The sequence below is a fragment of the Scyliorhinus torazame genome, chromosome 9, assembly GCF_047496885.1.
Source record: "Scyliorhinus torazame isolate Kashiwa2021f chromosome 9, sScyTor2.1, whole genome shotgun sequence".
Classification (NCBI taxonomy): Eukaryota; Metazoa; Chordata; class Chondrichthyes; order Carcharhiniformes; family Scyliorhinidae; genus Scyliorhinus; species Scyliorhinus torazame.
Window position 1 is genome coordinate 231,120,640 of NC_092715.1, and position 15,967 is coordinate 231,136,606.

The window sequence follows — 15,967 nt, forward strand, 5'->3', positions numbered from 1 at the left end:
GTTGAAATTCTTTAACTTTTCCTCATGACTTAAATTTCTGCTACAGCGAAACACCTTCACTGATGGATGCTGATTCATTGTACATACATATTTCATGTTTCAATATGCATCACTTTAGCTATGTACATTAATATCCTTTAGTTTGTCTACATAATTTGTGTGTGTCCATCAATTGCCTTTACACTAATTATCTGGGAATATCTTGGAATTGTTAATTAATTTTCTTCTATTTTTATAGTGATGATGAATACTGTGAACGCTGGTTATTGTTCACCAGAGATATTTAAGAACCTTTTCTGCTGTCTATTGTCAAGTTAGTTTTCAGTCTGACTGAATAAATTTAATTTGTTCCATAACACTTTGTGCCGAGGAGGGCGAGGCCCTGATTATCATAAATTTGAATTAATTTAAATATGCTAGAACAGATTAACGCCATTGCAGGCGGAAATCACTACTGGTTTCCAAAACAGAAACCAGTTGTGATGACCATACCAGAGGCTCGGAGGTGAGTATAGCCCCTGGATGGTGAGGGACATGGCTGGACAGTGCACACTGGTACAGCCCCCTGGCACCCTGTTTGCACTGTCGGGGGTGAAGCCTCCAGCAGACCCCATTGGAGGGGTGGATTCCCACTATGTGGGGATGCCAGCGATGCTGGGTGGGTGATGGGGGGCACTGAAGCCCCAACGTCAACGATGTTAGGGGTGGGAGACACTGAAGTCCGATGCTGGTGGTGGGGGAGCAGGGCCTTTACTTAGAGATCAGGGCACCCTTTAAAAACGGTGTCCCAATCTCTGTAGAGCCAGACAAGTCGGCTCTGAGGCCCCACACCACCAAGGTGACATGGCAAAATGCACTCCCACACTTTTTTTTAATAAAGTGTCAGAAAACCTGGAGAGAAAACCTGGCAAACACGCCGGTTTTCAGTCAGAAACTGACCCTTCGATATTTTGGGGGGAAATTCCACCCTTAATTTCCATTTAATGCAGTATTTTCTCATAAACTGCATCCATTGACGTAGTTTGCTACTCAAAGAATTTTGCTGGATTACTAAAACATGAATTTCTACTTCTAAGTCCACACAGTCTATTTCTTATAAGGTCAATATACTTTAAGCAAGACACAATTGTTCCTGAATGTATTTCACACCGTGGATGTTAGGCTAATTCTGTAATTCAGATAACAATTGGAATAGCAATAATTTTTTTCAAGTACTCTGCCACAACTCTTGTATTATTTGAGCTCCTTCTAACTAATAATTAGAATATCATGCAAGGTTATTCATTTATTTGCTTAAAAATACCACGGTTTAGCCCATCTAAGCCAGGTGTCCAGTTGACACTTTTCCCTTGAGTTTCTCCCCAGCATATGTTTTACTGACCTCAACATATGTTGTAGATTCCTGAGGTGAAATGATTGGATCTGGTATTCGTCCACAGTTTCTTTCAGTGAAGGCTGGTATTGACAATTTTCTTCAATGCTTTAATGAATTATTGATCTGCTATAATATTTATACTTATCCTTCAAAGTGCCTGTCTGGTGTCTACTTCTTATGTAACTGAAATATACTTATACCCTTTGTGCTGTTGTATTTTCCCAGTTTTATTCATTTTGGTTGACTTTTTGCACTTTCCATTCTCCGCCACACTTTGGTATTTCCATCAGAAAATCTAGCCTGTTACAAAATCCACCAGGAATTGCAAACATAAGGTGGTCCGATGAGGTTAGTCGCCTCTCACCCCACGCCTGGCTAAAAGGTTGGAGAGAGGGGAGCTCACCCACAATCCTGACCGCTGCCCAGTGCATAAGTATTACACTCGGGGGCAGCATTAATTACTTGTAGGTGACACTTCTGCCCCTATCGCAGGAGTAAGTCCTGCCTTATAGAGTTAATAGACAGTCGGATGACCAGGAACTCTGTAGTCCCAGCAGCAACTGGCGGAAGCAGACGCCACTGCTGGGACGACTGCCAGTCTCAATGAAGAGGAGCTGGGATTCCGAGGTAACCCCAGGCTATCACCGAGACCTACCTTGAGAAGGCAGGCTAAAGGAGGAAGTATGACATTTGGGGGAGAGCGGAGCATGGGTGCCTCCGGTGGACACACGGGACAAAACAGGTCCCCTTATGCTTGCCGAACACCAGCCCATGCAGCTAAAGCTGCCGGGTTCCTGCGTGACATGGACCTCTCCCTTCCATGGGTAAAGCACCTTTAGGGGTGGGATAAGGCCCATAAATTACCATTAATTGGCCACTTACTGGCTTCAATTTTCCCATCCAATGACAGTTCCATCCCCCATATAATTTCAGACAAGTTGAGGACGGGTGGGTAGCCGTTGCATTTTACAAGCCCCTTGTCTTCCAGCAGGTGAGCGTAAAATCCAGCCCGGTGTAACTTTTCATTCTCTAATTCTGATTCTCATTTAATTCTTCTTGGAATTAATTTCACAACCATCACAGCTTTCTCAGCTGAAGTCTCGAACACCTGTGCTAATTTTAGTGTCGGCCTTAGTTTAAAAGACACACAGTCGTTGACCAAAGATTATGGGATGGCATGACATATCACTGTTACCTTGTTCTTTTATTCTCCCCATATTTTAATCCTTATTTTGGGGATTTTGTCACTGCTGGCAAAAGAAAGATTGATTGCTTATCTCTAGCTACCCTTGAGAAGTGATGGTGAGCCATTTTCTTGAACCGCTGCTGGCTGTTTGGTAAAGGTGTTGCCACAATACTATTAGATAGGGGGTTGGATTCTCTTCCGGTGGGATGCTCCGTTTTTGCCAGCAGCCCGGTGGGTTTCCGACGGCGTGGAGATACCCCACAATGGGAAATCCCATTGACCGCCCAGCGAAATGGAGCATCTCGCCGGCGTGCTGAACCACAAATCTGGTGCGGCGGGACAGAGAATCCAGCCCAGGGAGTTCCAGAATTTTGATATAATGACAATGAAGGAACGGCAATATATGTCGAAGTGGGAATGGTATGTGACTTGGAAGTGATGGTTTTTCCATGCACCTGTCTCTGTAGGTGGTGGTGTTCTACTATTTGGGATTTTCATCAGTGCATCTCAGAGGTAGCACAGATTGTAGACATGGTACACAGACTGATGTTTCGGCTAAGATTGTTAATCAGTATTGCTTAACTGCTGAATATCAAACCTAGTATTTACTTTGTGTAAGATTAAGAAGCAATCAAAGTAACTTTACACACAATTTCATAGAGGGTTTTCCCTTCCGTACCTGATTGTCTCCCCTCTGACATATTAAAATTACTCTTAATCATTATCATAGCCTGACAAACGCTCCCTGCTTAGTTTTAACTAGTAGTCAATCATACTTGGTAGATTTTATGAATAGTCTGTTCCTTATTTTCTTTTTATCCAGATGCTACTGCCATCTTTGATATTACTGTTAAACCCACCCTCTTGAATACTATGCTGAATGATTGCTACACTGCTGAGGCACTGCCTTTAAATTACAAACTTAAAGGGAGGAATAAAATAACAAGGAAGCTAATGAAACTAATGATAATTGTGAGGAATATAGAAAATGCAGTGGGGAGGTGGGAGAACAAATTGGAAGGTCTGAAAGGAAAGCTGTATAAAGGTTAGTGGATGATGTAAAAGCAAAGATTAAAAGCTTTTCAGGAGACAGAAGGTTGGAGAGTAGTTAGCAAGGATATTAGTGGATGGTGGGGATTCTCCTTTGCGAATCCGTCCCGCTACCGCTGCTAGCGAGGGTGGAGAATTTGGCGCACCGTTTGCTAGCGGCAGGATTCTCTACTCCCGCTGCTTGTCAATGGGATTTCCCATTGAAGCCATCCCAAGCTGCCGGGAAACCCGTGGGCGAATGGACGGAGAATTCCAGCCAATGCGTGATGTTGATGCACCGGAGCACATAAAACAATTGGAAATTGGTTCTGGGAAAAATAGGCGGAACTGCAGATATATAAGAGATGTGAGTGGAGATAGCAGGTGCTCTGGCCACCAGTTTCCAGTCTTAATTATGAAAATTGTGCTACGGAATTGGAGAGTAGCCAGTGTAATACCTTTGTTTAAGAAGGGCGAGAAGGATAACAGGCTAATAGGGCATCATTGGTCTCGTGCCAATTGTGGGCAGCCATGCAGAATCCAGAATTAGAGATGAAATTATTTAGCAGGGTATGGTAAAATATTGGCTGCTGAACAAAGAATTTCAAATCCATTTTAAAATATCTAGTGTGGATTTTTACAGCCCCTCCCGCTGCTGGGAATTTTCAGTCTCACCATTTTGGAATGGCTCACTGCATTTAACCCCCTCCCGCTCTCTCCTCCATCGCTACAGGGCTGTAAAGTTCCGCCTTGGAAATAAAAAGCTGCTGTCTGTAAAAGTAACCATGAAGCTATAGGAATGAAAACCTGTTCCCCAATGCGGTGGGGGGGGGGGGGGGGGGGGGGGGGGGGGGGGTGGCGGGGGGTTGGTCCAGAGATTGGGGCATAATGAGCTGAACTGAACTCATCAGTGCAGGAAATAAAGCCCAAAAAACCGGAGATGGGACTCGGTTTCTCCCCTCCCCCGATAAATCCAGAATGTAGTATGTATTTTGTGTATGTATTTTAGGGTGTTCAATTATCTCTTTCACAAGATGTTTGTTTGTTAGAAAAACTTAGGTTTATGGCTTAAGCCAAAATTTTTCAGCATGGGCAGACTATTGGCAGAAAATAGGATCTGAGAGTCGGTGCTCGTTTGAAATTTGTTAGTAATTTGGTCTTGGGATGGTCAGCATTACTGTAAAATCTGAGTGCATATTTGAGTCTACATTTGAGTTATGAGCTCTGGTAAACATTGAGAAAGACTGTAAAAAGAGACTTTAAGAAGTCATAGACAGATAAGTAGAATGGGCAGATCAGTGACAGGTGCAATTTGATATTGGTGAGTAAAAATGTGTATCGGTACTGAAAATACATGGGGAGCAAAACAAATAATGGGAATATGGACTCAATAAAAGGATGTTAAAGGCATGTCCAAACAAAGGAACATGGTTTCAAATGGATAGTTCCATGAAACTTGCCTGCAAGTAGGTAAAACAGGCAAAATATAAAGGGAAGCAATTTATACAGACTGTATAGTTGATTGCTGGGAAGCATGGCGGGATTCTCGGCCGGTCAATGGGGTTTCCCATTGTGGGGCAGCCCCACGCCATCGGGAAACTCCCGGGTGCTGGCAAAAAGGAGAATCCCGCTGGCGGAGAATCCCGCCCCATGTTTCCCGGGTGTTTATTTGCTGTAACCTGTTTTGATACATGTTTGTAATAAAATACATTAAAAAAACAGAACAAAATCGAAACAGAACAAAATCGAAACAATGTGCGGGGTTCTCTGGCCTCCGAGACTCGTGTTTCCCGGTGACAGGAGGTGGTGCGCCATTTGCTGGTGGCGGGATTCTTTGTTCCTGCCCCTTGTCAATGGGAATTCCCGCCCCTTGTCAATGGGAATTCCCATTGAAGCCATCCCATGCCACCGGGAAATCCACAGGCAGAGTTGTGCTGCCGACAGAGATTTCCACCGTCAGTGAATGGCCAGAAAATTCCAGCCAATAGCCTTTTGGGATTTTATATATAGGATCACAGAATAAAAGATCAAAGTAACAATGATATTTTTGTACAACATTGAGTTAGACGATAGTTAGATTTTTGTATTCTCTATTATAAAATGCACATTAAAACCATAAAGAACAGACAGTAGATGATGCCAAAGGTGGAAGATCAGCCATGAGAAGAGACTTAAGGCACTGAGGGTATTTCCACTGGGACAAGGAAGGCTAAGAACAGAATTAATGGAGATGTTTTAAGTTATAAAGGATTATTAGAGTGAACAGGAAAAGGTTATTTCCTCTGATAGGGTATCAGCAATGAGAGATCATCCATTTTGCATTGTCACCAAGAGAGTGAGAAGAGCGATAGGGGAAAACTGACTGCTTTCCCACAGGAAGGTTTTGAATTTTTAATGGGAAATTGGAGAAATATTTGAGCAAAAGAAGGTACAGATCTAAGTGAAGAGACCATTGGTGTTAAATTGCTCTTACAAAGTGATGGGACAGACATGATGGACTAAGTATCCTAGTCCTGTGCTATGAATCTTTTTATGACTTAAGTGTAACGGTTTACAAAACAGATATTAGTTATTTGACTTTCCAAATTCTTTAAAATGAATGACACATGATTTTGCCTGTAATTGTGGCTAAATGTCATATTTAGGGAAGAATTAGCCTGTCCTGTGGCAGGCAGCGGACAGAAATATTTAAACTGATTTTAAAAATGTTGTTGAAACCGTTCACTTTATTAGCCAAACTGAGGTGTATTGAAATAAAAAACATAAAATCACAGTAGTATTAAGTACTCAGCAGGTCAGTCGGCATCTGTGGAGGGAGAAACAAAGTTAAAACATTCAGGTCCATGATCTTTCATGAGGACTATGGCTGAATTCTACAGGAGGTGGGGGGTGATGTGTATCACTCGTCTGTTGCAAGACATGTCAATCCTGAACAGACCAATGCTAAACAAGGCCGCCCTTAATAATAATTATTGTCATAAGTAGGCTTACATTAACACTGCAATGAAGTTACTGTGAAAATACCCGAGTCACCACATTCCGGCGCCTGTTCGGGTACACAGAGGGAGAATTCAGAATGTCCAATTCACCAAACAAGCACATCTTTCGGGACTTTGTGGGCGGAAACCGGAGCACCCGGAGGAAACCCACGCAGACACGGGGAGAAGGTGCAGACTCCACACAGACAGTGACCCAAGCCGGGAATCGAACGTGGGCCCTGGAGCTGCGAAGCAACAGTGCTAACCACTATGCTAACCACAATGCTACTATGCTACCGTGCTGCCCATAAGGAGTTGAGGGTGGGACTTCTGGCCCTCAGTGGGAGGGGAACGGGGTGCCTGCCCTTGAGAGCTGCCAGCTGATTAGATTGACATTCAGCTCCAGCAATCCAAACAGTGCTAGAACTCAGCAGTGAGTGCTGCTAGGGCTGCAATTAGTCCCCAGGATGAAGAGGACACGGCAAGGAAAGTCCCAGGTTCTGGACAGGGAGGGACCGGGGATCGGAGGGAGTGGGGTACAGGGTGCTTCGTCGGAGCTGGGAGATATGTTTTGGTGGGCAGACAAAAAATATTTGCCAGATGGGGGCTACCTCGGATACGCACAGGATACGCCCCCCCCCCCCCCCCGAACAAAGGGCATATCACCGTTCCTCCCTGCCGTGTAACCGGTTGGATTAGAAAAATGGCCTTCCAATGGCCACCCGGGTGGGCTGCCAATTTTGTTGCCCTCCAACCTACAGGGATCGGCAGGAAGGTGATAGGCTATCCATCCAGAATATTTTACCAACCCCCCCCTGCCAAAACACACCTGAGGATTGGGGGGAGGGGGTGGGGGGGGGGGGGGGGGCGCGGGGGGGGGGGGGGGGATGGGATGAAGGTAAAATGCTGCCATAGGTTTCGTTGAAATCCTTCAATATAACTCAAGCTTGTGGAGATGAATGTGCCTGAGTGAACAATAGCCTAGGAATGGATATTACCAACATTAATGGGAAATTGCTTGATGTATTAATGCAATATTCCTTTGTGTGTTAACGTAGTCCAGTTAAAATGAATAGTTCAACACCTGTATTTAAATAGCTGTCAAAGGAATATTATACAGAATATCTTAGACTATTCATATCAGCAATAACTTCTAAGTTACTAATTTAGTAGTTAATATGTTGTACGTAAATCAAGTATATGAACTGATTGATCTGGTATCAAACCTACAATCCTAAAATAAGCTGAATTTATTTACCTGTGTTTTTTTTTGTTTTACAGTCCTGGTACTTGGGCTAGTTTGGTCCCATTCCAAGTGTCAAATGGGACCACCATCCTGCCAACGAATGTTCAGAATTACAGTTTAAACTTCATCAGTGAACCCTTCCTCCAAGCAGAAACAACAAACTGAGGACAACAAAGATCAAAAGTCATCTGTGGATCAAAAAGAAATGTTTTCAGAAACACAGACAAGTGATTGCTGCGTTCACAATCACCAAATTCTTGCAAGCTTAAAATCTGCATAAATGGTATTTCATCAGTGATAGTAAGAGGGTGATTTTAGTCCTTGGATATAAGGTAACAGACCACGTCCAAGAAACCGGCCTTTATTGAACAATGGGATCCACTAGGGGACAGTTGTTTAATTTCCAGATCTGACAAACTTAATACACTTGTTAGCTTTTAGATGTTTAAGAGTTTGCATGTTTAGGCAATTAGTGGGGTTCAGGTATCTATTTTTTTCACTCAGTCCAAGAGTAGTAAAACTACAGCCCAGTCCTCCTGATTGAGGAGGTTTGACTTGTACGATAAAGGCTGGGTGAGGAATGTACATGTAATTTTGTGTTTTCTACAAACTGTTGTCTGAGGGGACAAAAAGCCCACAAAGCACACAATTAGTCTATGCACACTATGCTACTGCAGAAAACAAAACAAAAAGACTTAGGTGCAGTTTTACTGGATTTAGGTTTGACGATTGGCTCACAAACTGTTTCTTGTCACTGAACCCTTTTTCCTTTCACGTAATTAATTAACGCTTAGTATGCAAATCTGAACAGAACAAATTTGATAAAGAGACAGCATTTGGAAAAGCACCATAGTGCAGTTTTAAGCAGTAATAGTCCCTCAAAGTTTCAGATGCTCTGTAATTATCTGAATACAAGAATGAAGCTCACTGATAGTTTTATGTTGCCCTTAAAATATCAGTAATTCTTTAAAAAAAACACTTAAGAGGCAAGTGCAATTTAACATATCTGATTGAGGGGATTAATGTAAGTCCTTGTGCCCTAGGACTCTAAATTGAGGGGATGTAATATAACCTTTTAAATAATTCTGAACAGTTTTTTTTTCGCCCCCGAAGAATGTGTATTAATTAAGGGAAAAAAAAGAATGACACATCCTGCTGTGACATGCTTGCTTAGGAAGGCAATTAAACAGAATTGAAAACACTGCACTTGATTCCTTATACTCCATTACCTCTGTGGAGTTTAAAAATATATAATATATATATATGTATCAGGTGTGTCAGGAAAAAAAAGCATGGCATAAACAGTTTCCACGAACACAAGACACTAACGCGAAAGTGTCTCATGGAAGGTGTTGGTGAACAGCACCGCAGTTTACAAATCAATGGCCACAGGGATGCAGCCGCTAGGTTTTTCGCACTCTACCGAGTAAACACTATTTTTAATCACAGGGTGCCGAGTAATGCATGGTGCTTCTCTTGCACAGTTCGCCTTGCTATCTGCCCGATAGTGCTAGTGGCAGGACTCCAGTGTGCATGGCAAGTCAATTTTGCCTCTTCTGTTTCTCTGTAACTCTAATAGATCTCTCCTTGATTTGCACGAAGTTATATAGTCCACATTACGTGCCTTGCCTTGGAAATAAAACAGTGACATCACTGCACACGTTTGCTGCATATATTATAGCTCATCCTATGAAATCTACCATTTGTATGAAAAAAATTATTTTGTACTCCAGAGGACAGTGTGACATCACTAATTGTCGATATTCAAATACTTTGACTTTGTTATCTCATTTATAAAGCATATCATGGCTGTGTATAGTTGGTGCTTAAAATTTTTAATCAGCCAGTAATATTTTTCAGTATTTTTGGCAAGTTTTTTCTATTAATCTTTCATGTTTTTCATCTTTCAATTACTTGTTTGGGGGTTTTTGAACTTGTAAGAATTATGCAATACCAAGTTTTGTCTAAATAGGTAAAGCTTTTAGCTATATTGATTATCACAAGTTAGTATGCAGATTAGCTGATGTAAGCTTTTTTTTTCCATTTTAATTGACCAAAGTTGGCGCTGCTTTCTATGCAGCATGATAGGTCCTTACAAGATGGTTAGGGGAGGATGTTTTGGGGAAGGCGGACTTTTCTTTAAGAACTCCACAGCACAGCCATTCGCCAAACACAGGCTGCAAAGTAACTATTCTTTCGACTGTGACAAACTTTCAACTTGGCCCTTCATTTGACTTTCCACCTGGGGTGCAAGATTAACTCATTAAATTTTTAAAAATTAAAATGTTGTCATTTTCACAGGAGACGGGCTTGACTTGAGCTTCAATATTTATTGAGGAGCTAGGATTTTCTCTTATGGAAATTTTACTTTGGCAGAGCTCTATGCTTCCGCTGATCCCAGAACCCTGAAGCAGAACTATGGGTCTTAGATCTTCCTTTCATGGTCCAACACAAGTGACTCAATAAGGCCATTTCTCCTCTTTACCCCGGACGTAAATAATTGTATCCAGTCACAAACCAATCAGTAGTGCTTCACACATGAAATTATCTGACTTTTGCCTCTCTGCTGTTCTGCTCAATTCAGAACAAGGTGAACTTCTTCCACTATTCCATAGGGCACAGGAATTTGACTTAAAGAGATTGGCTTTTATTTCCTCGGTATCATCGGTTGCTGGCTGTTGAGTTTTTACCATTCAACCATAGGCCCAATCATCAGGAGCAATAAAAAATACAGCTGAATTTGTAAACTCAACGTGATATTAAAATATAATTTTAAATATTTTAATCACAGACACTGCTTATTAACCCTAAACTGAATGCAAATCTATGTTGTTTAATTGAAATTACAGTACTAGCAAATATCATAAAATACAAATCTCAAGGCAAAGTTTTCTTAACGTCTCTTAATTTAAAAAAAAAACCTACTTAGAAGTATGTTGAAGAACTTGCTTCAACCTGTTTTATCCCATTCCAAAATGTTTGTGTGAGAAAAGAGCGCTGTTACCCCTTAGGATAATGAGAAGGCAGTTTCCTGAGAACTAACTAAAAGAGATGGGAGGGGTTTGCAACTCAAATCAAGTCTCTACCCTCCTCCTTCACCAGAAGGCCAAATCTGAAAAATCGTAGCCACCCCGTTCTATATGCACTGTTTCTGCCTTTTCTTGAAGTGCTTTGCAGTCTTGGCCTTTGGTGTTGTCACTGAAGTGCATTACCCCAGAGTGATTTGAAAGTGTAGGCGCAATAGGCTGGGGGGGAGGGGATGGGGGGGGGGGGGGGGGGGGGGAGCAGTGTAGGAGACTTGTATTGGAAAGAAAATCTGACAAAACAAATATCTATAGCAATAGCTGTGGGAGTATGATTGAGGCACGGCAGCTCATTGAATAAGTGTTAGTAGATTTGTTATGGTTATGTAATGTGAGGGGAGACAAAGAGGAGTCTTGAAAATGAGCCACCTGCCTTGCAGACTAATTTGTACACTGTATAGTTTTGTTAAGAACATTTTAAAGTAATTACCCTTTTTTGTAATGCAAAAATTTTTTTAATGAGTTAATTGGGGGAAGAAATGATTATACTGGCTTTTGAAAAAGCAGTTTATTATGCCATTTTTAAGAGAAAGAAAATCCTGTCTGGAAACTGGACTTGAGTTAAAACTCTCCAGTTACCTAATTTATATATTAAAAAAAGACTGTCCATATGGTGAGCTTGTGTAATCCTATGCTTGAAAAGTGTAGGTTCCTAATTTTTAATCCAGTTTTAAATGGAGAAAAGTTATATTTTATGAAGGTTATTTTGTTGTATTTAGTGTTGAAAAGGTTGGTTTTCAGAAACATTTCATAATGTCGGAAGGAATACTGTCTTTTTTTAAGTGTGTATGGCCTCCAGTAAAAGTTTGTGTGAGTTTAAGTGTTGGTATTTATGATTAGAGTGAAAGTGCACAAGCGGTTTGGCAACACATCCAGTACAGGCATCCCAACCAATGAATCCACCCAGATAGGATTCCTGATTGGTCACAGTTGTAGCCGACTGCAGTACTCTGGGAACCTATCTCGGGACTCTTGGCTGTGACACTGGTAAGGAGTTTGTTTTTGTTGCACACCAGTGCGTTGCACTTGCACCAGACAAAGATTACGGAAAGATATCCCATATACAGTGTACAGTATTCTGTTTTTGAAAGGACAATGCAATGTTGCTGGCAGTTAGGTCCCAAGACGGATACCAGACATGGTTTACATATTCCTGTTAAAGTCTGCTGCTGATCGTAACCAGCTGTGTGCTTCGCCAATCTTCTTCCATTTTGATAGCAAAATTTGGACCCGATTTTCTTTAATATGTAGCACATGCAAATTCAGTAGAAAGAAACGAAGAAAACCGAGGAAGAAAAGCGCTATTTGATTCTTTCACATTTGCAATGTTTAAAACTGATTCCACACATACCTTCAAACCAAATTAGACCTTGAACATTTTTTCTTTATATTTTATTCTTTTCGAACATGCAGTTGGCAACTACACAGGCTTCACTGGAATATGCAGCAGGACAGGCTACATCATTGGTTTAATAAAATAAAAGGAAGCCCAGACCACGGATGTTGCTTTCTTTTGACCTGTATAAATGACATTTGTACTATTTCCCTCTCGGCGGCAGAGGGTATGATGCAGGTGCCATGGCAGCAACTTCTTGTACTGTTTCCATCCCACAGCACTTTTGCTAAATTGTTAATAGTTAAAAGGGGACTTGTTGGAAATGGTCAATTTTCACCTTTTTGTTGCAATTTTTTTTCCCTACAGGATGTATTTAATAATAAAAAAAGAAAAAAAAAGTTGCGTTAGGTATGAGTCTCTGGAAATATCTGTGTTTTAAGAGTTTACTGTATGTTTCAATTTGTAAAACTGGTCTCAGTGTCAGTGGTGACACTCACTTCCCTAAATTATGCCGAGCTACTCTGATAAAAGCAGCATTTTCCAATCAAATCAACATTAAGTTAGGGTCAGTTGAATTTATTTTATTTGCAGACAATATATGAGATTTTCTTTGGTAACTATAGACAATTATAAAGGTCCTTCTGACCACTTAACTGAAAGGACTGGCTTATGATACAAGACACTTTAGTATTATAGCAATGACAAACTCCACTATGAAATATTGGCCAATAATATGTTGCAGCGTGTAGGTTAGTCATGGCATTTGCTTTTGTTCCACATTACAATCTACATTTAATAAAAGCAAAACCTGCTGGAAACACTTAGCATCAGTGGAAAAAAGAAAAATATTAATGTTAAGGTAGACCCTCAGAGGCCTGACGAAGGGTTACACCTGAAATGGTCCTTTGTTAATGTTCTGAGGAAGAGATAAACCTGAAACAGTCCATTGTCTGATTTCTCATGATCTCCTAAATGTTTCAGCATTTTCGATATTTGTTTCAGATCTCCAGTATCTGCAGTAGTATTTGATTTTCCTTTTATTATCTGCGTATAATACACACATCAGTAGGTTCAAAATTAAATTTGCACAGTGTAGATTAATTGTTAATGCCTAGGAATTCTAAAACAGTCTCACAAAAAAGGCATTGTTTCTGTTTTAAGCATCCCTTTCTCGGAATGACAGGAATCAAACTTTAGTTGTCAAAGAAAACAAAACGTGATTTAAAAAAGGACATGGTTCTGAGAATTTTCACATTCTTGTGTAGATGTGACATATAAATATGTCTCATTAGATACAGTACAATTGGTTGGGATCTTGCAGGGTGAGTAGTTTTGTTCGGTAGACTATATAAGTAAGTATAATGCACATGCTAGGTAGACCACACCCTGACACAAAGTAATTTTTTCTCCTCCAAAATACTCCTCCATACAGCAAATCTCAGCACCCCTTTTGCCTGCTAAAGTCACAAGGATAACTAGTTCTGATTAAAGTAAAGAGTAAGAAAATTCTTATCTCATGTTGCCTGATTGGACTAAAAATTCCAATCATACTATAGGATTTGTACCATCCATTGCAGTGAAGCTAGACATTTCCAACAATTGCAGGGTCTTTGTGTTTAAGAGGCAACAGTCAGGTCCGCTGACACTGAAACCACTTTCATCACGGAACTGTTGTGTTTCTAAAGAAATAGCATGATGCATTTTTATTATCAAAACTGTGCTGCAGGGACTGATGTGTATTATCAACTGAAGGAATCTTGTTACAGCCCTGGTCACTACAGTAATGTACGTTCCACAAATGGAGACCATGGGATGTGACATTGACTTATGTTAATGCAAAATAAGGATTCGAAACAAAAAAAACCAGCATATGTTTACCAAAAATGTCAAACAAGCAGTGCCTGTTTAATCTTGCAGCCTCTGTTGAGTTCAGTTGTAAATCTATTCATTCAGACAACTTGTTTTCTGCAAAAGTGATCCAACTTGCAGAATATAAGGGTAATTCCTGCCCAGCTGTCAGCTTCCAAGAGCTTGTTTACCTGCTCCATGTTCACAGAGGCAGTTACACATATATATATATTGCATTGATGTGTGTAATAGCCTGAAGTTCCATTTAAGTCTTGACACTGCGCATTGTACAGATATTCTTTTCATCGTGAGTGTGGCTCCCAGTCAATCTGCAAAGAGCTCTTTCCAGATGGGAATTCTGAGAGGATTCTTACAAAGTATTGTAAGAACTTTTTGAGATATTTCTCTTGAGATCAACTTTTGTAGGACTGTGTGTTTCCATAGATACATGATGCTACATTTAGTACAGTAGTAGGTAACAAGTAGTCAGTAAGTGCTTGCTAGCCACGCACCAGGGTTGTTCCATTTTGAAACTTGTGGGGTTTCAATCCTATATACGCAGCGATAGTTGCCAAAAGGAAAAACACAGAAAGGCTACTGTAAGCATGACAGACCGTGTTCTCTGCTGTGCTCCCTGTTTGAGTGCAGGTGTTGGGATGGTTCAAAGCTGCTGAGATCCTTGCAAACGATCAATCCATTACAGGGCCTAAGTCTTCACAAGTTTCAAACTGGTGTAAATTCAGCTTGACTTATGTGATTGTAACTGTTATATCCAGCCTATACTGCTAGCAGCTGCTCATACTGCAGTCAATTACTGGAAGTGGATATGTTTCCTATGCAAATAAAGAAAAAACAGTTTAAAAATAAAAATGAGCTATGCTACAACCATTGGTGTTATGTCTCTGTTCATTTCTGAGTTGATAAGTGATCTGCTTTTAATACAGCTGCACTGGGCCAAGAACTGTTGGTTAATGAAGTTTCAAAGTTTAAATATTCGGTACAAAACCAAAGGTAGCTGTTTCATGTTCTGACTGTAATTAATCTGACTGTAATTTAAGTTGATCAGTAGAAGCATCATTGGGATAGAAATTCATCTTGGATGGTGACATTAAACAGATGGTATTAGGTTGACCCACTTGTCGCACACAGCACCTGATATTCAGTTCCATTTCAGTCACTGGGGTTAATTAGCAGGCAGAAAAGCCAAAAATGCTGCAAATCGTAGAATCCCTACAATGCAGAAGAGTCTACACACCAACCCTCCGAAAGAGCACCCTACCTGAACCCACTCCCCACCCTATCCCCATAACCCCACCTATCGGCACATCTTTTTGTCTAAAGGTTAGGTAGAGTTATGGGGATAGGGCAGGGGAGTGGGCCGAAATAGGGTGCTTTTTCAGAGGGTCAGTGCAGACTCTATGGGCCAAATGGCCTCCTTCTGTACTGTAGCAATTATTCTATGATCTTTGGACACTAAGGGCAATTTATCATGGCCAATCCACATAACCTGCACATCTTTTTGACTGTGGGAGGAAACCGGAGCACCCGGAAGAAACCCACACACACATGGGAGGACGTGCAGACTCCCCACAGACAGTCATCCAAGGCCGGAATTGAACCCGGGTCCCTGGTGCTGTGAGGCAGCAATTCTAACCACTGACACTCTTAAAATGAAGCACTAAACCAGATGTCTTCAACCCATCAAGATAATTTTGCTGAACATCCAGATGTGCGGAATCATAAAAACAGTCACAGAAACATATATAGAAAATAGAAGAAGGAGGAGGCCATTCGGCTCTTCGTGCCTGCTATTTCTTATGATCATGGTTGAGCATCAAGTCCAATACCCTGATCCCACCTTCCCCGATACCACTTGATTCCTTCAG

The 15,967-nt window shown here is 41.1% G+C and overlaps 1 protein-coding gene across 1 annotated transcript in view; it reads left to right on the forward strand.

The window, feature by feature from the left end:
• LOC140429760 (nuclear factor 1 B-type-like) overlaps nt 1-14,966 on the forward strand; it is a 220,390-nt gene extending 205,424 nt beyond the window's left edge. Inside the window, exon 9 of the mRNA XM_072517159.1 lies at nt 7,850-14,966. Coding sequence (XP_072373260.1) covers nt 7,850-7,979 — 130 coding nt within the window. The 3' untranslated portion in view covers nt 7,980-14,966. The remainder of the gene's footprint in view (nt 1-7,849) is intronic.
• The last annotated feature ends 1,001 nt before the right edge of the window (nt 14,967-15,967 follow it).